Source organism: Neophocaena asiaeorientalis, unplaced genomic scaffold (assembly GCF_003031525.2).
Source record: "Neophocaena asiaeorientalis asiaeorientalis breed wild unplaced genomic scaffold, Neophocaena_asiaeorientalis_V1.1 scaffold275, whole genome shotgun sequence".
Lineage (NCBI taxonomy): Eukaryota > Metazoa > Chordata > Mammalia > Artiodactyla > Phocoenidae > Neophocaena > Neophocaena asiaeorientalis.
Window position 1 is genome coordinate 6676726 of NW_020173679.1, and position 24643 is coordinate 6701368.

Sequence of the window (24643 nt, forward strand, 5' to 3'; positions counted from 1 at the left end):
TTTTTTTTTTTTTTTTTTTTTGCTTTTTTTTGCCACAGTCTTTTAAAGAGATGTTCCAGCATTTGACAAAATCCAACACTCATTTCTGATTTTTAAAAAAAATCTTCCAGCTTCATACAACTTAATAGCAAAAAAGACCCCAAACAATCCAACTTAAAAATGGGCAGAGGATCTAAATAGACATTTTCCCAAAGACAGATGGCCAATAGGTACATGAAAAGATGCTCAATATCAATAATTATCAGGGAAATGCAAATCAAAACCACAATGAGTTATCACCTCATGTGTTAGAATGACTATTACTAAAAAGGCAAGAAATAACAAGTGTTGGAAGGATGTGGAGAAAAGGGAACATTTGTGCACTGTTCGTGGGAATGTAAATCGGCGCAACCACTATGGAAAAGAGTATGGAGCTTTGAGATTTCCTCAGAATTTAAAAATAGAACTACCTTATTATCCAGCAATTCCACTTTTGGGTATTTATCTGAAGAAAGCAAAAACACTGATTTGAAAAGCTAGATGCGCCCCCATGTTCATTGCAGCATTATTTATAATAGCCAAGATATGGAAACAACCGAAGTGTCCAGCAATGCATGAATGGATACAGAAAGTGTGGTATATATATATAATGGACTATGATTCAGCCGTAAAAAAGGGGAGATCTGGGCTTCCCTGGTGGCGCAGTGGTTGAGAGTCCGCCTGCCGATGCAGGGGACACGGGTTCGTGCCCCGGTCCGGGAAGATCCCACGATTTCTCTCTTATATGTGGAATCTAAAAAAACAAAAAGCAAGCTCATAGATACAGAAAACAGATTGGTGGCTGCAAGAGGCACAGAGTAGGAGAAATGGGTGAAGTGGGGTTTTTTTTAGTTTAACTAAATTAATAAAAATCTTTAAAAATAAAAATCTTGGGGTTTCCCTGGTGGCGCAGTGGTTAAGAGTCCACCAGCCAATGCAGGGGACACAGGTTCGAGCCCTGGTCCGGCAGGATCCCACATGCCTCGGAGCAACTGAGTCCATGTGCCACAACTACTGAGCCTGCGCTCTAGAGCCCATGAGCCACAACTACTGAGCCCATGTGCCACAACTACTGAAGCCCACGCACCTAGAGCCTGTGCTCTGCAACAAGAGAAGTCACCGCAATGAGAAGCCCGCGCACCGCAACGAAGAGTGGCCCCCGCTCACCACAACTAGAGAAAGCCTGCACACAGCAACGAAGACCCAACGCAGCCAAAAATAAATAAATTTATAAAAAATAAAAATTAAAAAAAAATCTTCCAGCAAACTAGGACTGGAAGGGAACTTTCTCATCTTGATAAAAGGCATCTATGAAACACCTACATTTAACAGCATATTTCATAATAAAAGACTAAATACTTTCTCCCTACAATTAGGAAAAGATAAGGATGTCTGCTATCACTTGTTCAATTCAATATTACACTAGAGTTCTAGCCAGTGTAATAAGAAAAATCAAAGACATCTGGAATGGAGAGGAAGAAGTAAAACTCTCTTTATTCACAGACAGCATGATAACAGAAAATCTCATGGACTCTACAAAAAAGCTACTAGAATCGTTAATGGGTTTTGCAGTTACAAGATACAAGATCAATATACAAAAATCAGTCGTATTTCTATATATTAGCAATAAACAGTCAGAAACTGAAATTTTTAAAAAAACATTTAAAATACATCAAGAAATATAAAAATTAAATACTTAAGGATAAATCTGACCCCAAAAATACAAGACCTGTACATTAAAGTTATAAAAAACAGTGTTGAGAGAAATTAAAGGAGATTAAATAATTGGAGAGATATACTGTGTTCATGGCTTGAAAAACTCAAATATTTAAGATATCAATTCTCCCCAAATTGACCTATAGACTCAATACAGTCCCAAATAAAATCCCAGTATTTCTTTGTATGAACTGACAAACAATTTCTAAAATTCATATGGAAATGCAAAGGACTTAGAGAGCCAAAACAATTTTGAAAGCAAAGAACAAATTCAGATGACCTACGTTACCTTCTTTAAGATTTATTATAAATAAAAAAAAAAAGATTTATTATAAAGCTACAGTAATCAAGAGAGTGTAGTATTGGCATCAAGGTAGACAAATAAATGAATGGAATAGAATAGAAAGTCCAGAAATTGTCTCACACATACATGATCAATTAATTTTTGACAAAGATGCAGAGGCAACTCAGTGGAGAAAGGACAGCTTTTTCAGCAAATGGTACAAGAACAATTGGATGTTCATATGCTAAAGACACACACACCACAAAACAAAACACAATTTTTAAAACCCTCTATCTGTACCATATCTGTACCATATGTAAAAATTAACTCAAAATGTATCATATACCTAATTGTAAAACCTAAAACTATAAAACTTGTAGAAGAAAACCAAGAATAAAATCTTTGTGACCTTGCATTAAGGAGAAATTTCTTAGATACGACACCAAAAGTACAATCTCTAAAAGAAGAATGGATAAATTGGACTTTGTCAAAATTAATAACTTCTGCTCTTTGAAAGACATTGTTAAGAGAGTGGAAATACAAGCCACAAGATTGGAGAAAATAATTGCAGATCACATGTCTAATAAAGAATTTGTATCCAGATTATATAAATAACTCTCCCAACTCATAAGAAAACAACCCAATTATTTTTATTGAAGTATAGTTTATTTATAATATTGTGTTATTTTCAGGTGTATAGCAGAGTGATTTAGTTAAATATACGTATTTTTCATATTATTTTCCATTATAGGTTATTACAAGATATTGACTATAGTTCCCTATACAGTAAATCCTTGTTGTTTATCTGTTTTATATATAGTAGTGTATATCTGTTAATCCCATACTCCTAATTTATCCCTCCCCCCGAACCATAAGTTTGTTTTCTGTGTCTCTGAGTCTGTTTGTTTTGTAAACCAGTCCATTTGTATTATTTTTTAGATTCCACATATAATGTTTGTCTTTCTCTGTCTGCCTTACTTCACTTAGTATGATATTCTCTAGATCCATCCATGTTGCTGCAAATGGCAATATTTCATTCTTTTTATGGCTGAGTAATATTCCATTGTGTATATATATATATATATATATCTCACATATTCTTTATCCATTCATCTGGTTTTTTGTTTGTTTGTTTGTTTGTTTTAAGGTTAAAAAAACCAAAACTTTTATTTAGAAAGGCTGAAATGATTGTATGCTAATTTGCACAGCTAGGTTGTATAAGAAAGTTCCTTTTTTTTTTTTCGGCTGCACCTCACGGCTTGTGGGATCCTAGTTCCCTGACCAGGGATTGAACCCAGGCCTCAGCTGTGAAAGCACAGAGTCCTAACCACTGGACCACCAGGGAATTCCCAAGAATATTCCATTTTTGATGTCTTCCAAGAATTGGATTCCATTATGTGTGCTTTGTTCTTTCTTCAGACCTCTTAACTTCACACTGGAGTTGAGCAGAAATATGGCTTACTCCTTTCCCCTCAAATCATTCTCAGGCTCCAGACAAGGGGCTGGACCTTTGGGTGAACAAGCAGGTAAGTGGCAATGGTACCTTTTAACTCGGGAGGCTTTCCAGGAGTGATACAGGAACAAGGAACAAGCTGCTCGAGAATGAGAACATCATGTAATTAGCAAAGTATCTAAAATAGCCAAAACTATTCTCGCTATGAATAGCCAAGAAAAGCTAAGCGAATGCTATCCACAGACATTTGCTGTATCTTAGACAGTTCCTTATGGAACAAGTTCTCATCCTGTCTCCCAGTTAGCTCCAGTGGGCTCACCATTACAGGCTCTGGGGCTAGAACAGGGGTAAGACATGATGCTTGCTTTCCTCATTGGCATCCATTCATCTGTTGGTGGATACTTAGGTTGCTTCCATGTCTTGGCTAACAAACAACCCAATTTTTTAAATGATTAAAAGAATTGAACACCAAAGAAGAGATACATACAGATGGTGAATAAGCACAAAAAAGATGCTCCACATCACAGAAGTCTCAGCTCAGCATCCTTACCCACCATGAATACACCTAGCACCAGCTTTTATCCCAATCTGTCTTTCTAAAGTCTTCTCTTGCTCTAGGCTCCATTTGCTAGGCAAATGTAAAATAAAACCAGAATGAGACACCACCGCATAACTATTTCCATGTCTAAAATGATGGCATGTAAAATCAAAGACTCACTATACCAGTGTTGGCGAGGACAGGGAAAAACTGGAACCCGTGTGCTCTGCTGGTGGGAATGTAAAATGGTACAATCACTTCAGAAAATAGTTTGACAGTATCTTAAAAAGTTAAATATAAATTTACCATATGGGGCTTCCCTGGTGGCGCAGTGGTTGAGAGTCTGCCTGCCGATGCAGGGGACGCGGGTTCGTGCCCCGGTCCGGGAAGATCCCACATGCCGCGGAGCGGCTGGGCCCGTGAGCCATTGCCGCTGAGCCTGCGCATCCAGAGCCTGTGCTCCGCAGTGGGAGAGGCCACAACAGTGAGAGGCCCGTGTACCGCAAAAAAAAAAAAAAAAATTTACCATATGACCCAGAAATTCCAATGCTAGGTATCTACCCAAGAGAAATGAAAACATGTCCATGCAAAGACTTGTACAAGAATGTTCCTGGCAGCATTATTCTTTATAGCCACAAAAAAGGGGAAATAATCCAAATGTCCATCAACCCATAAATGGACAAACTAAATGTGGTATCCATACAATAGGAAATGGCAATAAAAAGAAATGAAGTACTGACACATGCTACACCATGGACGAACCTCATCAACGTTATGTTAAGTGAAAGAAGCCATACAAAAAAGACCACATATTGATGACTCCAATTATATGAAATGTCCAGAAAAGGCAAATCTATGGAGACAGAAAATAAGATTAGTGGTTCCATGTGTCTGGGTGGGAACAGAGACTTACTGCAAATGGGCAGGAGGGATCATTGTGAGGTAATGAAAATATCCTAAAATTGGATTGTGGTGATGAGGGCTGCAGAACTTTGTAAATTTGCTGAAATGATTGAATTGTACATTTAAAAAGAGTGAATTTAGGGGCTTCCCTGGTGGCGCAGTTGTTGAGAGTCCGCCTGCCAATGCAGGGGACACGGGTTCGTGCCCCGGTCCGGGAAGATCCCACATGCCGCGGAGTGGCTGGGCCCGTGAGCCACGGCCGCTGAGCTTGTGCGTCTGGAGCCTGTGCTCTGCAACGGGAGAGGCCACAACAGTGAGAGGCCCGAGTACCGCAAAAAGAAAACAAAACAAAAAACAAACAAAAAGAGTGAATTTTATGATACATATATTGTATATATTGTATACATATATTGTACCTCAGTAAAGCTGTTTTTTTTTTAAAGTTAAACATACGTGACCCATTTGTTCTACTTCTAAGCATTTATCTAAGGGAAAAAATATAATCTATATTTTGTATATGAATGTTCATAGCAGCTATATTGTAAATCCAAATGTCCATCAAGGGGGGAATGGATAAACAAATTGTGGTACATCCATCCATACGATGGATACAACTCAGCAATAAAAATGAACAAACTACTGGTCCACACACAATATGGATGCATCTCAAAATAATTATGCTGGGAATTCCCTGGCGGTCCAGCGGTTAGGACTCTGCACTTTTACTGCTGAGGGCGTGGGTTGAATCCATGGTGAGGGAACTAGGATCCCGCAAGCTGCGCGGCCAAAAAAAAAAAAGTAAAAAACCAAAGTTTTGCTGAGTGGGAAAAGAGTACACACTGAATCTTCAATCTATATAAAACTTGAGAAGATGTAAACTCATCTATAGTGACAGAAAGATGAGGGGTTGCTTGGAGATGGGGTGGGCGGGAGGGATGATGATGGAGCACGAGGAAACTTGGGGCATGATGGGTTTGTTCACTGTCCTGATTGTGGTGATGCTTTCATAGGTGCATACATCTGCCCAAACTTATCAAATTGTACACTTTAAACATGGGCAGGGCTTCCCTGGAGGCGCAGTGGTTGAGAGTCCGCCTGCCGATGCAGGGGACACGGGTTCGTGCCCCGGTCCAGGAAGATCCCACATGCCGCGGAGCGGCTGGGCCCGTGAGCCATGGCCGCTAAGCCTGTGCGTCCGGAGCCTGTGCTCCGCAATGGGAGAGGCCGTGGCAGTGAGGCCCGCATATCGCAAAAAAAAAAAAACATGGGCCGTTATTGTATGTCAACTATATCTCAATAAAGCTATTAAAAGGTATGAAGCAAGTAAGCAAACAATAAAGAACTTGGCCTAGCTGGGCGCAGTATGTTTGCCCTCACTGGAAATAGACCACTTCCACTCTTATGCCATGATGCCGCCTCAGGGATGAAGGCTAATCCTCCTGGTGGTCAGAGCTGTGAGCTGTACACTTGGTCATCCATTCATGAGGAGGGATGAACAATCTAAGGAAGAGATGATACACAATCTCCTGGGTGGTGGCAAATGGTGTGACTGGAGGTCAGAGCTCAGGAGAAAGAGATCAGAACACTAGCGCCAAGAACTGGGGAAAGGGGGAAGATGAACCAATGATGTCCGGCACATGGGGGTGCATGGGATCACATCTCGGTGTCTCGTGTTTCAAATCCACCAGAGGACGTCTGCTGCCTGGGAGACGGCCCACGGCCAGCTGGAACGGACAATGCAGCTGGTAAACGTCAGCCCCCCTCTCTGCTCAGCCACCCCAGTGCAGGTGCGATGGGCCCAGGGACAGAGCAGCCAAGATGACGGGGTGAAGTAGCCTGGGCTCCTTTCCTAAAGGCTCGGTCCTGCTGCTGCTGGACCCCTAGTCTGCAGGACCAAAGCTGAGCCCTTGATACGACATCTCCAAGAGACCAGCCAGCCATTGATCTGGTGGCAGATCAATTACATCAGGTCCCCTTTGACCCTAAAGGGAGCGGTTTGTACTTATTGAAATTGATGCTACTCCATGTAAGGGTTCGCCTGACCTGCCTTCAGGGTTATTGCCCACACCACCACCTGAGGGCTTAAGGCTGCCTGATGTAGTGACGTGGTATGCCACACCACATTGTCTCACACCAAGGGACCCATTTTTTGGCAGAACAGGTGGGACAATGGGCATCTGACTAAAGGATCCACTGATCTTACCAGGGACCCCAACACCCGAGTGGCATGGCCTGCTAAAGACATAGCTCAGGGACCATATGCTACAGCTGTGTTCTCCAGGAAGTTGACATATGCAGCTGTGTCCCCTGAGGCTAGATTACATGGGGACAGGAAGCAGAGGGTGGACCCTCTCCCTACTGCTCTCAGTGAAGCACTTGTGGAACTTGCGTTTCCTATCCCTGCAAACATTGGCTCTGCCCCGTTGGAAGTCCCAGTGCCCGGGGCTGGGAAACTTCTGCCAGGGGACACGATAGGGTCCCACAGTCCCAATGAACTTGAAGACGTGACCATCACCTGGTCTTCGGGCCTCTCTGCTGGTGGACCAGCAGGCAAAGAGAATTACTGTACTGCTGGGGTAATACATTCCCATCCCCATGAGGAGTCAGGACAGCGTGTACAAAATGAGGCAGAGGTTTTCCCAGAACCTCCTCTGGTGTCTCTCGGTGTCTCCACACCCACTGAAAATAGTAATTGGCAATTGTGGCGATCACAGCCCACCCAGGGCAAACCGCCAAGGGCTCAGATCCCTCGGGGATGAAGATCTGGATGACCGCACCAGGAAATAATCAGACTGGCTGCAGCTTTGGCCATGGAATGGGGGTGGACGAGGGACTGACCGTATCACCTCGAAGGGGACTCGGTTCAATGGGACTTAGACCTCCTCTCTCGGGGAAGAAGGGCGGGTAGGCAAGAGCAGATCTGAGTGATCAGACGGGTGAACGCTTCAGACCCCCTTGGCCTTACCTGCCTTTTGTTCCGGCTCTGCCTAGGCTGGGTGGTCTGATGCAAACGCAACTCGCCCGGCCACACCCCCTGCCTGAGTCCTGGCCCTCTCACCTCCACCACCCCCTGCGGGCCCCACTTGGTGCTCAAGTATTTCAATATGCAACCCAGAAATGCACAGAGTCAATGTCCCATGGGACAAATCTTCACCAGCTGGAAGAGGGAGACAGTGAATAAATTCTGCCCCCTTCCTCTCCACCAGGAAAGGGCGCCGAGACTCATTCCATGCCTCCTCAGGGTCACATTTGGTGGCGGCCAACTCCACCACGCACACTCCTGCTGGCTCTCCCTCCTTCTGACTGCCCCCCGCCCTCACTGCGTTTCTCTGGGGTCCTTCTGCCGATTAAAACGAGGGCGCACAAGCCTTCTGCTTTAGGCTCTGCATTCCGGGAACCCTAAGCTGTGATCGCCACTGTCACATGCTGACTCCCCAGTGCGCGTCTGTGCACCAGACATCACCTGAACTCCAAGTTCACATATCCAACTACGAAGAGGGACCCTAAGTTCAACACGTCCAAAACAAAACTCCCGATCTTCTCTCCCACACCTGCTCCACCAGGAAGCTTCCCCATCCTGCCACCGACCCAGGACAAAACCCGAGTCAGCCGTGACTCATCCAGTCTATCAGCACATTGCATTGTTTCTGTCTTCAAAAGGTCTCCAGAACTGACCACTTTACACAGCCTCCATCACAACCACCTGGTCCAAGGCACCATCCTCTCCTCCCTGGAATATTGCACTTGCCTCCTGCCTGGTCCCCCCTGCTTCCATCCTTACTCTCTTGTCTACTCTCCCTATAGCAGGACCCGGGACCGCTCGAGTGTCAGTCAGTCAGCTCACGTCACTCCTTGGCTCGGAACTCTCCATGGCATCTACCTCGCTCACGGTGAAGCCGAGGTCCGCACAGTGGCCGGCAAGACCCCAGTCTCCCCTGGCTCCTTTCACAACTGCAGTCCAGCTGCTCTCCACCTCCCTTGCTCCGCTCCAGCCATGCTAGTCTCATTTTGTTCCTTGAAGATACTGGCATGCTAGTACCTCAGGGCCTTTACACACGCGGCTCTGCCTGGAATGCCCCGCCCCAGATGTCCGCAGGGCTTCATTCCCTACCGAATTCATTCAGCTCTTTCTTCAAACATCATCTTCTCAGCCTGGCCTACTCCAGCCACACTCTTGTTACCCCCTCCCTGACCTTCCCTGCCCCATTTTCCCCCATAGCCCTTATCTTCTGACATACTCCTTTACTCAGTGGCTTTGCCTGCTGTCTGCCTTCCCCCACAAGTATGTAAGCGCCATAAAGGCAGGGATTTTTTTCCACCTTATTCACTGCTGGGTCTCCAATGCCCAGAACCATGCTCAGCACACAGCAGGCACTCAAATATTTTGATGAATAAAATTCTTCGTTTGTACAAAGGGGAAAATCGATCACTAGGTTTTTGAGAGGATTGGCAGTCGCGCGTATGCATGTCTGACACAAGCCAAGCCCTCTATAAAAGTTGCCTGTTCTAATCTCTGAGTCTGACTCAGAGACAGAAAACCCTGTCCTGGAGGTCAGAGTGAACCTAGCTGACATCTGTGAGCAGGACCCAGTGCTTGGAATAGGGAGGTGCATTCCCGGCTACATATTCTGTGATTAGATTGCGACACTGTTACTGAAGGGCCCCAAATCTCAGGCTCTTGATTCCCCAGAACTCTCAGCGGGCAGATGAGGTAGTCTGAGGAGCCACAGGAATGCGTCTGGCCTTGACTGGGAATAAAGAACTAGGAGGTGTTGAGTGAGGCAAAGAGGGTAGAACACCGTTTTTCAAACGACTGGTCACGACCCAGGAGTGGCTGGTGTGCAATTTCGTGGGTTGCAAACAGCAGCTTCTTCATGAGAAAATACCTGTGTGTTGCAGAAAAGGGGTAATGATTGACTTTTTTTTGGTTTCACTCACACACATATGTGTGTACTCAATCATGATGAATTTCTAATAATGGGTCAGGGTAAAAAAATGTTCAAAAGCCACTGGGCATTGGGGAATTTGGACTTGGGCTCCAATCCAGCCTCCATCACCCTCCAGCTGCTGATGTCTGAACTAGTCCCAACCTCTCTGAGCCTCAGTTTCCACAGTGGAGTGGAAAATGTTAATTACTAAACATACAACACACTTGAAAGCCCCTAGGCGCCATGCCTACCTATCGGAAGTTTCCAGTAGCATTTGTTACTTCTGTCCCCCGGCGCTAGAGGGTTGATAAATGGTGCGACTGTGTTATCAGGGCAGGATCTGTTAGTTCAGCAAGTATTTACTGAGTTCTGATTCTGTGCCAGTCACTGGTCTAGACCCTGGGTGCTTTACCAATGAACAAAACATGTAAAAATCTCATGTTTTGCTTATGTTCTTTGAGCTTATGCTCTAGCAGGTGCAGACACAGACAATATCGCACAGATGATGACTAGGTAGGAGGGTACTCAGAAGGGTACTCCGAAGTGCCAGGGAAGAGGGGAGAGAGGGATCTTAATAGGGAAGGGTGTGCATGGACCTCAATGAGGTGACATCTCAGCAGACCTGGAGGTAAAGGAGTTAGTCAGCTGTGGTGCATTCTGGACCACGGGCAGAGGGTCAGCCAGGCAAAGGCCGTACGGTAGAGTGTGGGCAGCAGTTTCAAGGGAGAGCAAGGACCAGTGTGGCCGAAACAGAGGGAGCCGAAGAGGGAGGGGCAATCAGGGGCAGTGGATCCTGAAAGGCCACCACAAGGACTTGGGCCTCGACTCTGGGTGGGACAGAGAGCCAGAGCTGTATTTTGAGCAGAGGAGTAATACGAGCTGAGTTCTACTTCCAGCCTACGTCCAGGTCACTCTGGCTGCTGCTTTGAAACAAGTGTGAGAGGGCCAGGGTGGGAGGAGGGGCTGAGTGAGAGGCAGTAACATGGGTCAGAGCCGTGACTGTGAATGGAGTGGATGAAACGGTCAGGGGTGAGGTGTATTTTTAAGACAGAAACTGACAGGTTGGACGCAGCACGTGTGACAGGGGAGTCCAGATCACGCCCCAAGTTTGTGACCTGGGAATCTGGAGGGACGAGGATGCCATCCGCTGAGGTGTGGAGGCCTCTGAAATGGATGAGCAGCGCAGGCAGTGGGCAGTGCAGAGCCCAGGGGACAGGTGCGCAGGGTCAGCGAACCTGACTAGTCACGCCCGAGCCACTGCTCTGGGCCCTTTAAAAAAAAAAAAAGAAAGAAAGAAAAGGTCACAACCAATTTCTCAGAAGACAAACTAGGGTGAACCAGTCTGAGTCATTACTTTTTAAGTGAAAAATGAATGGTTTAGAGTTATGGCGAAATCTGTAAAGAAATCACTCTAGATTTCCTGGTTCTCAAAGATCAGTTACGCCTGTTGCTCCTCTGAGTATCAGATTCCTTCCAAGAGTCAGGACGAGCCCACGGGCAGATTACAGTGGGGACTTCCCCTAAACGAAGTTAAGGTCATTTCAAAATGCAGCCTGCAGACTCCGTCACGTCAAAGAGAGTCTGCATAGAACAGTAAGCTGAGGAGACGCACAAAACACAAACGGTTTCCAACTAGGTTTTATTTTACTGTTCAATATTATCAGCAATGATACAGGAATAATTCAGGCAAATATATCACCTTAAATTACATCAGAGAAAAACCCACCATGTCAAGCACATCCTGAACTCCAGCAGATGCACATAAAAACAGAGAACGAAGTCAGCAGCATTAAATTAAAGTGCTTTTTGCCAGTTCTTTCAGAGTCGCGCCCTCGGTGGTGTAATTTCAATTTTACTTATTGTATAAGAAGCTCAAAATCTCATTCACTGCCCAGAGGCTACATTCAAAAAAAATTCATGTTCAGTTATTCTAAATAACCACCCCCCACCCAAAAGCACAAGATTCATTGGAATTGTGTGACCTGATTTCTCCAGACACACTGGGAGGTAACCACCATCCAGGCTGGCAAAAAGCTCAGAGCGTCCTCCCGCAGCACGGCGGCCTCGGCCAAGTCCATCGCTTTGTTCCACGCACCAGGGTAAACTGAGGGTTTGAAGGACAAGCGGGCACCTGGAGAGCTCGCCACCTGCATGCCACCCGCCAGTGAGCAGAGGCCACCAAGTCATTTCCCCAAAGTCGGAGGGCGGGTGGATTCAAGAGAGCAGGACAAGCCCCACCTCTCTGCCTGAGCCTCTTTCTGGGAGAGATGTGCTGCTGGCTTCTAGGAAGTTCTCTGACCTGCCCTGCAAAGGCTGTCACCCAAAGGCTGTTTGCCCCAGACAGTTAACACCTTGGAGACAGGAACCTGCCCCGACTGTGACCGGTAACAATCCCCAAACTCAACAACAGGAAACACTTCTCAAAATCAACACGAGGCCCCATGTGTCACCTGGAGGCTCTGGGATCGGGGAGGGTGGGAGGCTGGGTGCTGGGCTCCCCGCACTGTCTCTTGGCCACGTGCAACATCGCTGGCACAGGAGACTTCATCCAGAGGTCTGGTGGCCAAGGGCAGCTTGGGCCGAGGTGGGGTGAGGGGTGGGAACATGTCTCTATAGACCATCAAGCTAGTAGAGTGGGCTCTCAGACCCCACGAACCCCTCACAGAGCGAGGTCAAATGCAAGGTCCTGTTCGGCATCAACTCCAGATTCTCTAGCTGTCCTGGGAAGGGCCCACTCCTCTCAGCCTGCTGCCAAGTTTCCCTCCTTCCGCCATCTTTCCTTCTACTACATCCTTTAACTATCCGCACCAACCTATCTTTCATAAATAAGAAACCAGACTGATAGGCTAAGGACCGAAACCAGAACAAGGGACAGAATGAGGAGAAGGAGGCAAGTCTCCCCCCATCACGGCCCCGGCCGCCTGTGACAGCAGGGGCACTGGAACACGCCCTCCACACACGCCACTCAGCGTTCCAGCTACCTCTGCACTCTCAGCCCCGCCACCAAGACTGAAGGGCTGGTCTGGAAGGCTCTGCAGATGGGATGAGGTACGAAAGCCGAAGGACCAAACTGACACGCAAGCCACAACCATCCTGGGACGGCCTTGGCCTTCCTGGAACTGTTCCCAGCGCAATCCGGGAAGAAAATGCAACCACCCCCTAAGGTGGCCTTTCTCTGTGGGTGCGCTGGGGTGCGTGGTAGGCAGGTGCGCGTGGGTCAGTGTTAGCGTTGGCTGGAGGAGGGGGTGTCTGCCTGATATCCTTAAAGGCCCAACCAGGTCTTCTGCAATGCTGGCTGATCCCAAGACCTCATCAAGCAATCAGACGATTCTCAATCAACAGAGCCTGACAAAACCGAGAAGAGACTTGACTTAACTCCTCAGTATCACGCTGTCCAGAGTCGTCATTGAAAAAAACAAGTCTCCTTTAGGGGTATGAGCCGGAATATCTTCCTGCAACAGCAGGCAAAGGAGGGGGAAGATAACTAGCATCTCAGGGCTCAAAACGGTGGGAGACAGTGGGTGCTTTCATTCTCACGGTGGCGGCAACGGACAGGAGCTGCACGTGGCCCTGGTGGGAGGCCCCTCTCGGCTGGCAGCGCTGCCCCTCCCTACGCAGGCTCCGGCTCTGGGCTGCCCACTATCTGCTGGGCTGCAGGTACTGGTGCGTGAACATGTTGAGTTCGCTGTCCAACCAACCAGCTTTATTCCTGCAGAGAAACGGTTACCTTGTAGCAGTAACAGCTGATAACAAGAGCACTACGTGCTAAGGCCAAGTGCTGCTCTACCGGACACCTGACTTGTACAGACAGACTCATTCACGCATTATCCCTCCAATAACCTCCACTTCACCGACGAGGAAAATGAGGCCCAGAGAGGTTCGATAACTTCCTACGGTCACGCGACCAACCAGTGGTGGAAATAAAAGCAGGTTTTTCTGACCCTCAAGCCCTGTGTTTGCTTCATGCCGGGACCACGTGTAAGTCCCTGGACTGTTGAGAACAGTCTTCCTGCCTGTCAGCAGGAGGCTGGGCTGCTCACACGCAGCCCTTTTCAGGTTCACCCTGTTGCTGCAGGTGACGAGCAGCAGAGACACCGCCACCCCGAAGCCACACGCCGCGTGAGACTTCCCCGGGGATGAGCAGCTGTCCCAGGGCAGTGGGCGGGGAGGGCAAGGCCCACCAATGCCCTCTGATGCAGCTCCCCTCTGTGCTGACGTCAGGGCGGGGGCAGGAAGAACAGAGTCCCCGTGTGCTGACGTTACCCCGGCCTGAGTGGGCCGAGGGCTTCTGCAGAGCGCTCGCACACTCAGCTCTGTGACTGTGTCATGAAACCTGACTCCACTGCACAGGTGAAAGCAACGAGACATAGGAAAGCTCAGCGATTTGCCCAAATGGGGGTGCCAGGACCAGAAGCCAGGACTCCTGACTCCTGAGACCCATCCTCTCCCCAGCAACCTGCTGCTGGAAGCTCTGACTTTCAACAGAGACCCTACGCAGACCTGGGCCCTGCTCCGGGTTCTGCCGGTCACCAGCTACCTGGCCGGCTCCCCTGTGGACACGGAAGCTGCTGTGCCACACCATGAAATGGCAGAAAGTGGGGGCCGGGTGTAGCCCACTGTTCCCGCCGACGGTAAAGGACAATCAACGTGTGGAGTGTCAGAGAGTGCTGGAGCCTAGCACGCCTGGATTCTTCTCCTCCTGGCTTGACCGCTTACTGTGGGATCCCAGATAAGTTACTTAACCTCTCTAGGCCTCGATCTTCCATTTTATAAAGTGAAGGTGATGATACGTCCCTAAAGGGACGCTGAAGATGGGACAGCACGTGTCAAGTGCCTGAGACACCACGGTTAAGGACGTGCCTGTGAGCCGTAACCCCAGGGACCAGACCTCCTCTGCTGCCACATGGCCAACCTCACCTGAGCAGCTTGGCTTTGCTCTGCAGTGAATCAAGAACCTCAATTTTCTTGTTCATGGCGGCAATTTCCTGCTCCAGGTTCTCCCGGGTGACATCAACTTGCTGGCACAGATGAGCAAAGGTCCCAGACAGTTCCCTGAGGGGGGAGAGTCAGGATCAAGCAGGCCACGTCGGTGGTGAAGCAGCCAGCCCATCTGTCCCCTGCGCCTGTCCTGGTCTGTCAGAATCGTCCCCGCCCGCTGCTGAGGCCGCGGACATCACAGCCACCACATGCACTAGCGTCAGCACAGAGCAAGAACCCGGAGCACAGAGCAAGGTGCCCGGCTTGGGCACAACAGACCAGGATGCAGACCCCGGCCCCACTGCTAATCAGCCGAGTGCAGGACACACATGACTCCTCTTCACATCTCAATTTCCTCATTTTGAAAAACAAGGTGCCAGTAAAAACGTCTACCTCAAAGGGCTCGGGGAGAAAATGAAGAGTTAGGTGCAAAATGCCTAGCAGAGGGCCTGCCACATAACAATAAAAGGCAGGCAGCCAGCACCTTCCTGACCACCACCCAGATCAAGCCATCCATTCCCACCTGCCCTAAGATACGCCATGAAGAATGGGCTGTGGCTCAGAACATCAAAGCTACGCCCACAACCCAAGCCCTTCGAGGTAACCTTTAAAAGATGGCTACAGGTAACACCCCTCGTCTTCCCATGTCTTCCTTCCTTGGGAGACCAGAGGCCTACTTGGTCCCAACCCAGGACGTAAGGTGTCCCTGGAGACCCCTCCCCCATCCCCAGCCTCCACGCTGGCGCTGCACAGCTGAAGGCCAGAGTCAGACAGCGCTCAGGGCCCAGTGGTTTCCAGGCCAGGTTAGGAGGAAACCTAGAGGGCAGTCCTGAACCACGGGAGCCGGCACTGGCCCCTCGGGGCTGACGGGGCCACTCACTGCTGGACTTGGTGGCTGCAATTGGAGCCGGTATAGCTGATGATGAGCTGCAGCTTCTCGCTGGCGTACTCTACAAACTGGCGCTTGAAGGCCCTCTCCTTGGCCTTGGCGGTCCAGGTCAGACGCTCGTAGACGTACAAGAGTCCATAGAGGCCAAGGGAGAGGGCGATGAGTCGCCAGCCCACAGCCTTCCACACCTGCAGAGGCACAGTGGTCAGCTGGCACAGTCCCTCTGCCATCCCACCGCCCATCCTCTCAGCCAGGACTTTCCCAAGAGCCTCAAAGAGCCTCTGTGCTTCTACTCAGAACACTCCTTTCAATGTCTTCCTTGGTCTCACTGAGGCCAGAAGGGCAGGGACCTTGTCTAGTTTGGAGACGAGGGAAACTTAGTGTGGGCCACACAACATGACTTGTGCAAAGTCCACCTCTGTGGTTGTGAGCACCAGAAGCACAGATCCAGGCACAGAAAAATCTTAAAGATAAACGTTGGAGTACTCTGAAGGGACCTTCCATTCTGGTGACACTGACAAGCAGAATTCTGCACATCGGTCCTCAGTAGATGGCTTCTTTTGGTCTGGTTTGTAACACTTTGGTTGGAGGCAGTGTAGTTACAGTCAAAGAGCACTGGACTTGGAGCCAGAAATCAAGGCTCTAGTGTGAAGCTCTTCCTTGGCTGCGTGACCTCAGGCAAGTTTGTTTACACCTGTTTCCTCCCAAAATAGGAATAACGGCCCCCACCCAATTCTCAGGGTTGTTTGGGTAAAATGAGACACTGACTGTAAAAAGGGTTACATAACCGTCAAGTGTCAGCTTCTCAGATCATGACCCTCTGCCAGGTCACCATCTGTGAAAAAAAAACCAGAGCATGTACCGTCTACAGGCCAGGAGGGAGGGGGCCTCAGCTCCAGGCCGCCCTAGTCTTACAAGCTGAGAATGGAATTCCTGGCAGTTTTGTTACAGTTACGTTCTGCCACCACTCCACAACTCAAATGACCATGACAAAGAGCACTTTCCCACATCATCAAGAAAATTCAAGGCATAAATAACTCTAGCTGCAGTGTGTCTTGGGTCAAGACATGGGAGTACCCCAGTAATCAAGAAGGCAGCCTGTGATCTCAGGCCTTGGGGCAGAAAGAAAGGGCAATAAAACTGCAGCTGGAGAGACAAGGGTTCAAGGCCCAGCCTGGCCTCTTTCTGTCTCAAGCCCTTGCAAGTTTTGCTCTCGGTTTACTCACCTACCAGTGAGAAACTCCTGGTCATACCCACCTCTCTAGAACCCAGGTCCGTCAATTTCTCAGGTCACTTCCCTACCCTACTGACCCTACAGGGGAAAGAATATGGTCCTGGAGTCAGATGGGGCCAGAGTTCAAATCCTAGCTGTGTGTACTTGGCAAGCCAACTGCAGATGTTCTTCTGTAAAACGGGAACCTAAATGTCACGTTAGTTGAGTGAGACTTAAATAAGTCAATAAATGTATGTTAAAGGGCTAAGGCTACACGGCTCCTGAGATCACAGTAAAAAGTCATCACGGATGTGAAGTGCAGGGCCGATGCGGGGACACCCACCAGACTGTGCCTCTCGGTCCCCACACACCTGCCACCCCCCTTCCCGAGCAGGGCTTGTCACTGACCACTCCTCCAACGACGAGAATGCCCATGGAGGTCCTAGAGGTCAGGGAGGCCAGGCCAGTGACCATGGAAACCATGAGCTCCTCCTGGGTGAGGGAGCCCTGGGGCAGTGGGGGCATGCTGGGGTTGGCTGGGGTCAGGGGCATGGGCCGCTGCACCTGCAGAGAGAAACGAGGAGGGGCTAAGAAGATACCGGCCAGTCTCTCATTCTAGGGTCCAGAACAGGGGCACGGGGAGTGGCTCTTCAATTTCCCAAAAGGGAAAATGAGCTTCACATGTAGTAGAGAATTTAAGCTCCTAACAGACCTGCCGGCCCAAAGGTGAGCACCGTGGGGTACCACAGAACGGGAGCAGTGGCCGCCCTGGAACGCTTCAGCACAGGTCCCCAGGTGCGGGACGTGGCCCGAGAGCAGTCCGGGCAGTAACGCCAATGGTACAGAGATGGGGGGTTCAACATCCAAACATGAAAATGGTGGTATGTGGACAGATAGGTCATCTATATTTAATAGTTACATGCTCACTTTAACGTGTAATAGAAAAAAAAATGCAGCTTGCATTTGTAATTTCACAAATATTAGTGCTTAGGATGAAGCTAGGTTGATTTGTGGCAAAAACCTGACCGTGGTGGTGGCCCACATGCCACGGCTGTGACCTCAGGGCACCCCTTTCAGAACAGTTTGTGTGCCTGGGGTGCTGACTGACCTCCCTTGATGCCCGAGGGTGCGGGACTTCGCTTGCCTGGTCGTTGTAGCCCATCAAGGCCCGGCGGCTGTTCTTGGGGCCCAGGAACCTGTTCACCAGCATGGTCCACCCGAGAGAAAAATGAAACTCGATGTCCTCCTGAAAGTCGGCACACAGCTTGTCACAGTTCAGGTCGTAGCTGAGGGAGAAGCACTGCCGAGGGACCAGCAAGTCTATCTGACTCCGCATAGACACAGGAAGGAGGGGTTTCAAGCCGTCTGTCAGGAACAGAAATGCGGAGAAAGCACAGCAGCTCAGCCCCGTGCCACGCCAGGGCGGAGCCTCAGAACACTCGCTGCGGCCCAGGGTGCTGACGGTGAGGCCCAGAAACCAGGCCCGGAAGAGCGGGCCAGTGGGCGAGGGGATGCAGGCTCCACACCAGCTAACGTGCGGATTTAAGGAGCAGGCCAAGCTCTCAGCCTCTGCTAGTTCCAGGTGGTAACACAACACACCCCCACGGGGAACTCCCTGGTGGCACAGTGGTTAAGAATCCGCCTGCCAATGCAGGGGACACTGGTTCGAGCCCTGCTCTGGGAAGATCCCACGTGCCATGGAGCAGCTAAGCCCATGCGCCACAACTGCTGAGCCTGCACTCTAGAGCTCGCGAGCCACAACTACTGAGCCCACGCGCCACAACTACTGAAGCCCGCATGCCTAGAGCCCGTGCTCCACAGCGGGAGAAGCCACTGCAATGAGGAGCACACGTACCACAGCGAGGAGTGGCCCCCGCTCGCCACAACTAGAGAAAGCCCGCGTGCAGCAACAAAGACCCAACGCAGCCAAAAATAAATAAGTTTATTTAAAAAATAAAAAAAGGACGCGCCCCCCCGCAACCGACCCCCCACGTCTATGTGTGGAATGAACTCACGACACATGCCCAGAACCCCAAGGTATGGAGCTGACTCATCATAAAAGGTGACAGACAAGGAAAGGCCGTTACTTCTGTAAACTGGCCTGAAACTGATCTCTGGGCAGCCCAGGGACCAGGTCCCAAGGCCCCCGCAGCACTGACCTATCATCTCCTGCTGCATGGTCTGCAGGGAGCTGGTGATGGCCGTGGAGCAGCGGTCCGACATATTTCGGCCCAGTCCTTCCTCTATATGGCGGTGCAGCTCCTGCAGCCAGAAGAGAGGTGAAGGGAAGCGGCGCCCTCTGCCAGAGGTTCCCTTTGGGGAGCCCAGGGACAGGGAAATCCGAGGCTGGTCAGCCCAGGCCCACTAGGCAACAGCGGCAGGCAGGCTGCATGGGAGCCCGGGGCTCGTGTCCCCGGCTGAGGGGCCCTGACTCAGAGCAGCAGGGCTGAATCGCCGTCTGCTTGGTGATCCCTTCCAGTAACCAACAGGGAATAAGGGGAGCCCCTGCCCAGAGCACCTACCACTTAATGACTCACATTCTTATAAACCTTGAGGACCACTGGGGAAGGGTGGAAGTCCATCTGGTACTCGTCCACCAGCACAGAGAGGCGTCGGATCTCCTCAGCCATCGCGGTGGACACCTACAGCAGAAGCAGCGTGCTGGTAAGCGTCAAGGAGGAACGTGGTTCAATTCCGCAGCACCCGGAGAGAGTCTAACAGACTCTAGCACACTGGATATCTTTCCCCTCACCCATGCAGTGTCCTCAGCTGATCTACGGAATTAAAAGTTTTTGAGGTAGAGGGGATATGAGAGACTGGCTGACCAAACACTCCTGTAAGATATGGAGGAGAAGGCCCAGAGGAGGGGGGACTTGCCCAGGGTCACACGATGGAAGAGCAAACCCAGGGAGGCGCCACGTTCTTGAATCAGGGCCACGACTTAATCCTGGAAGGCTGAGGAGCCCCCAAGGAATAGGACGTCTGTGTTTTCACTTTTCTACTCCCCAGCCTCTACTCGGAGTCCACATCTCCCCAGTGTGCTTCCTCTCCCACCTCTCACCTGCCTCTCAACTTCCTCCGTAATCTGCTTAATTCGCAGTTTGTAGTCTTGCGCCAAGAGCTCCAGCTGCTTGTCAATAAATCGCAGCCGCTCCTGCCGCTCTTCACGCATTTCCAGGCAGTAAACCCTGAAAGAAAGAGCTCTGGTTACGCGACGCAGGTCCCCACACGACTAAGCAGAGAAGCAAGAGGTGATGCGGGGAAGCCTGTGTGGGCCCCAGCAGTGATCCTGGCAGTTCCACGCACATCCCCGGACGCCTGCTCTTCCCCTTCCCAGGTATGAGGGAGAGATGGCGCCGACAACTCACTCAAGTTTTCCAAATTTGGAAGATGTGGTGGTGACCGACAGGGGAGGGTGCTTTCAGGGGCTTTAGAACAAGTTCTGCCAATTAATATAGAAAAAAATCACTAGGATAATCAAGAAAAAGAAAAAAGAGGAACTACGCTACCCAGAAGCCTGGCCAAATTCACCAAGTCTGAATTACTGATGGGTCAGGGAAATGGGAGTCCCAGCATACACTGCTGGTGGGACCTTGGACGGGTTCAGATGTTTCAGAAAGCCACAAGTAAAACTGGGAAAAACTGAAATGCATATACCCTAAGAGGAAACCTTGCACCTCCAGGAATTAATGCTAGACTCTTGCAGATGAGCACAAGTGGACACACAGACTGGCATCCACTGCAGCAGGGTTTGCAATAGCAAAATAATGAAATCTAAAAATCAATCTACGGGAAAACGAGGCACATTCACGATGGACTACTCTACAGCAGCTAACAGTCCTAAACTCCATCTACAGGTATCAACAAGGACAGAGGGTAAAAACGACGCTGAGTGGAAAGAGAAGCCAGGTGCAGCACGATCCCGTGCCTGCACATCTAAAGCACTTGCAGAGCAACACTATGTATTCTTCAGAACTTACATAAAAAGTACTGCTCAATGAATGACAGGACTACACACCAAATTCACGACTGCAGTTGCCTCTGAGGAGTGGGCAGAGGGACACTGGGACAGGGGCTGAAGAATCAAAGGGTATTCAACATTTTTTTGTGTTGTTGTTGCGTTTTCTTTTTTTAACATCTTTATTGGAATATAATTGCTATACAATGTTGTGTTAGTTTCTGCTTTTATTTTAAATTAAAAATATAGCAGGGCTTCCCTGGTGGCGCAGTGGTTGAGAGTCGACCTGCCGATGCAGGGGACGCGGGTTCATGCCCCGGTCCGGGAATTTTAAATTAAAAATATAGCAAATCTTGTCAATTCTGTGCAATGGAAGCACGGTATGCTATTCTCTGTACTTTCCTATATTTTAATTTCTCCAAAAAAGGGTATTTTTAAGAAGTATGTCCTGCTTCAGGCTCTGAGAACGGCTGCTGTGCTCGGCGCAGCACTGGCCCAAGGCCGCCAACGCGGGCTTGTGGGGAGCCTCGCTGCACAGGCCAGGTGGGACGGACAGACGCCCCACGGCCTCCTCACCAGGCTGCTCCTCGTGGCTCGAACGGGGCCTGGAGGGAACCCTGAGACTCCGATCTGGCGGCTGGGCTCTGGCCCTGGGCCGGGTCCAGGCCGCGGTGAGGCGGTCACTGCCACGTTCCCTCCTGTCACCTCCGGGGCTCTTACCGCTGCTCCTGAGCCGCAATGTGCAGCGAGTCCATGATGAGGCGAACAGCCTCCGCGATCTGCTTGGCCCGGACCGTGTGCTGCTCAAACTTGGTCTTCACAGCCGACTGGGAGATGCACTCCTGGAACACACAAGAGGCACAGAGGGGGGCAGAGGCCACCGGCCAAGGGCCGGGCTCTGGCATCCACTGCCAGGGACAGGCTGGAAAGAGCCGGGGAGCCACAGAATCGCCAGACACCAGGATCAAAGGCTTGTGCTCACCTCAAATCTCCTCTCAAAATTCTGAAACTCAAACATCCTCACTTGAAAGCCTTCTGCAAGAGCGCCCCCTAGGAGAATTGCACCACATTAGTCGAGAAATAACTCGCAGCCCAGAGCTTCTCACTCAGGGCTCTTCTCACCACCTCGTTCTCAGAACTGTTTCTACTGGCTGACTTAGTATGAGACCTAAAGACTCAAATGTTCGGGAAAAGCAAGAAGCTGGTTCCATCGTCACCTCCTTCGGGCATGCCCTGGGCCTTCTGGATCCTGGCATTGAGCACCTCCTTGGCAGACACAAAGAAGATGCGGTCTCCAGCCTGGCCTCGATCCACCACGCCCAGCTCGTCCACCAGGAAGCTGGTACAGCGCTCCATGTGCTGCCGCCGTACCTGGAGCCCAAGCAGACAGGCGTTACGTGAGCAGGCAGGGTGCGGGTGGGCCCCTCCTGATGGAGCCCGCGGCCCCCAACTGCTTCTTTTCTAAAACACAGATGATCTGTTAACACAGCTCAGGATTCAAAAGGTACAAACACACATGCAGCGACCATCTCCCACCATCTGTTCTCCAGCCACCAGGCTTCCCAGAACCCACGTCACAGGGGTTCCCTCGGGTACAGCCTGCCAAAGACAGCTGGTGCATCAACAAGCTGAAATGCTTACATGTGCCCCAAATTGCCTTGTTAGAGCCTACAGAGTGTCTCACTTTGGCGCCCCAGAAGGTAAGGAACCTGGATGGGGGGGAATTGGTCAAGAAACCTACAACTGGACTCTGTACTGACAAGCTGAGTCTACCCTGGGCCTCGTTTATTACATGAGTGGCCGCACCCCAAAATCCCTCCTAGCTCTGAAGCCCTAGGGTTCTACTGCTGGAACTTAAAAGTGATGACAGCCTCTTGTGGACACCTGCCACGTGCCAGGCCTTTTCTCAAAGTTAACAGATTTCAGCCTCTCAACAACTCTATTATATCCAACTCACAGGTGAGGATTTACTGGAGGGGTTAGGGAATTTACCGGTCACACTGCCCAGCATCAGCCTGCTGACTACGTGCTTTATCATCACCCCGTATCACCTGTCTGTTACTCCTTTTTCTTTCATTTCACGCATAAAAAGTAAAGCATTCTGAGCTGTTGGTAAGAACCAATTATTCTTCACTCCTTTTTTAAATTTCTTTCCTGGATGTCTTTCTAAAGCTAAGCCTGTTTTATAATGATTAATTCTTTATGAACTAAATAAAGAGAGCAAGCAAGGGTGCAGCAGCTAATGTGGTAGGGATGCTTCTCAGACCTGGAAGAAAACCTTTTGAAGAGTAGAGGGGTCCGGGAAAGCGAATGGGAGAAGTGAAGGGTTTGCGTTTTGTTGCTGTTGGTTTTTTTTGCCGCACCACGCAGCAGGCAGGATCTTAGTTCCCAGACCAGGGATTGAACCCGTGCTCCCTGCAGTGAAAGCATGGATTCTTTTTTTTCTTTTTTTTTTTTTTTGCGGTATACGGGCCTCTCACTTTTGTGGCCTCTCCCGTTGCGGAGCACAGGCTCCGGATGCACAGGCTCAGTGGCCATGGCTCATGGGCCCAGCCGCTCCGCGACGTGGGATCTTCCCGGACCCGGGCACGAACCCGTGTCCCCTGCATCAGCAGGCGGACTCTCAACCACTGCGCCACTGGGGAAGCCCCTGGAAGCACGGATTCTTAACCACTGGACCTCCAGGAAAGTCCCAAAGAGTTGTTTTTGTTTTTTCAGTTTGTTTTTGTTTGGTTTTGTTTTTGCCACACTGCACGGCTTGTGGGATCTTAGTTTCCTGACCAGGGATTGAACCTGGGGCCTCAGCAGTGAAAGCACTAAGTCCTAACCACTGGACCGCCAGGGAACTCCCACGAAGGGGTATTTTTAAAGCCATCAGCGACCCCAAGGAACACCCGGGACTTCTTTGGTGCTGAAATTCATTCAGGGATGTGGCCTGGGAGAGCATAAAGAGGGTCTGGGTAGACACATGGGGTAGCATTCCCCAAACTGCTGGGTAAAGAGGCACCCACCTCCTCCATGTACTCAGGCTCCGAGGCGGACGCGTCCCAGCGGTTGTTCAGGATGAAGATGTTAGGGCGGGACAAGCGCTCGCTCACCTTGTGGAAGAACTGCTTTTCCTGGATGGGGGGGAAGACCTCAGTGGGGGAGGAGCTGTGCCAGCCGAGGCCCTGCCAGCCTGCCCACTCAGCTGGGTCCTCGGAGTGTGGGAAAAGGCGGAGGAGGGGTTACCGTCTGCATCAGGGTGGACTCTGAGTTGGCCACCAGCACGAACACATCGGCGTCCAGGCAAAATTTGTCAATCCAGCTGTCCAGCTCTGTGGTGACATCGATGCCAGGGCTAGAGGCGAGAAGGATAAACTGTCACCGGACACACAGACCACGGGCCCCATTCTTCCTGCTCTGAACAGACCTGAGGCAGCCAGGCAAAGGAGGAGAAAGCTACAGAAGGGAGAGAAATTGGGCCTGGCCCTTATTGGAGGGATTTTTACTTTTCATCTCATATCCTTCCAGACTCTGAAAATGTGGTTTTTGCCATACGCGTCTATCACTTTTATAAAAATGTAATGATCTGAATTTTACTTTGGGGGTATACAATTAAGGTGAAGCTCTGTATTTATGTGAGTCTGGCAAGCACCCTAGTACCCCACTTCTTGGTATAGTTACAGCCTGTCCACAAAGCAGGAGCAAAGTGTTCCTTTGAGAAAAATAAAATACAACATGGACCTCACCACTGCAAGCTCCAGCCCCCCCCCCCCCCCCCCCCC

General features: G+C 50.0%; 1 protein-coding gene and 1 non-coding gene across 2 annotated transcripts in view; both read right to left on the reverse strand.

The window, feature by feature from the left end:
• Positions 1 to 3722: 3722 nt before the first annotated feature.
• Positions 3723 to 3849, reverse strand: LOC112402852 (small nucleolar RNA SNORD22). The gene has a single exon (XR_003003773.1). It is a non-coding gene; the product is annotated as a small nucleolar RNA SNORD22 (small nucleolar RNA).
• Positions 3850 to 11459: 7610 nt separating this feature from the next.
• Positions 11460 to 24643, reverse strand: part of MFN2 (mitofusin 2) — a 27748-nt gene continuing 14564 nt past the window's right edge. The window contains exons 7-19 of the mRNA XM_024749729.1: positions 24108 to 24216; positions 23888 to 23995; positions 22094 to 22247; positions 21859 to 21926; positions 21597 to 21718; positions 19980 to 20106; positions 19456 to 19560; positions 19078 to 19180; positions 18063 to 18283; positions 17327 to 17482; positions 15697 to 15893; positions 14757 to 14891; positions 11460 to 13548 (exon numbers count right to left, since the gene is read on the reverse strand). Coding sequence (XP_024605497.1) covers positions 13479 to 13548; positions 14757 to 14891; positions 15697 to 15893; positions 17327 to 17482; positions 18063 to 18283; positions 19078 to 19180; positions 19456 to 19560; positions 19980 to 20106; positions 21597 to 21718; positions 21859 to 21926; positions 22094 to 22247; positions 23888 to 23995; positions 24108 to 24216 — 1675 coding nt within the window. The 3' untranslated portion in view covers positions 11460 to 13478. The remainder of the gene's footprint in view (positions 13549 to 14756; positions 14892 to 15696; positions 15894 to 17326; positions 17483 to 18062; positions 18284 to 19077; positions 19181 to 19455; positions 19561 to 19979; positions 20107 to 21596; positions 21719 to 21858; positions 21927 to 22093; positions 22248 to 23887; positions 23996 to 24107; positions 24217 to 24643) is intronic.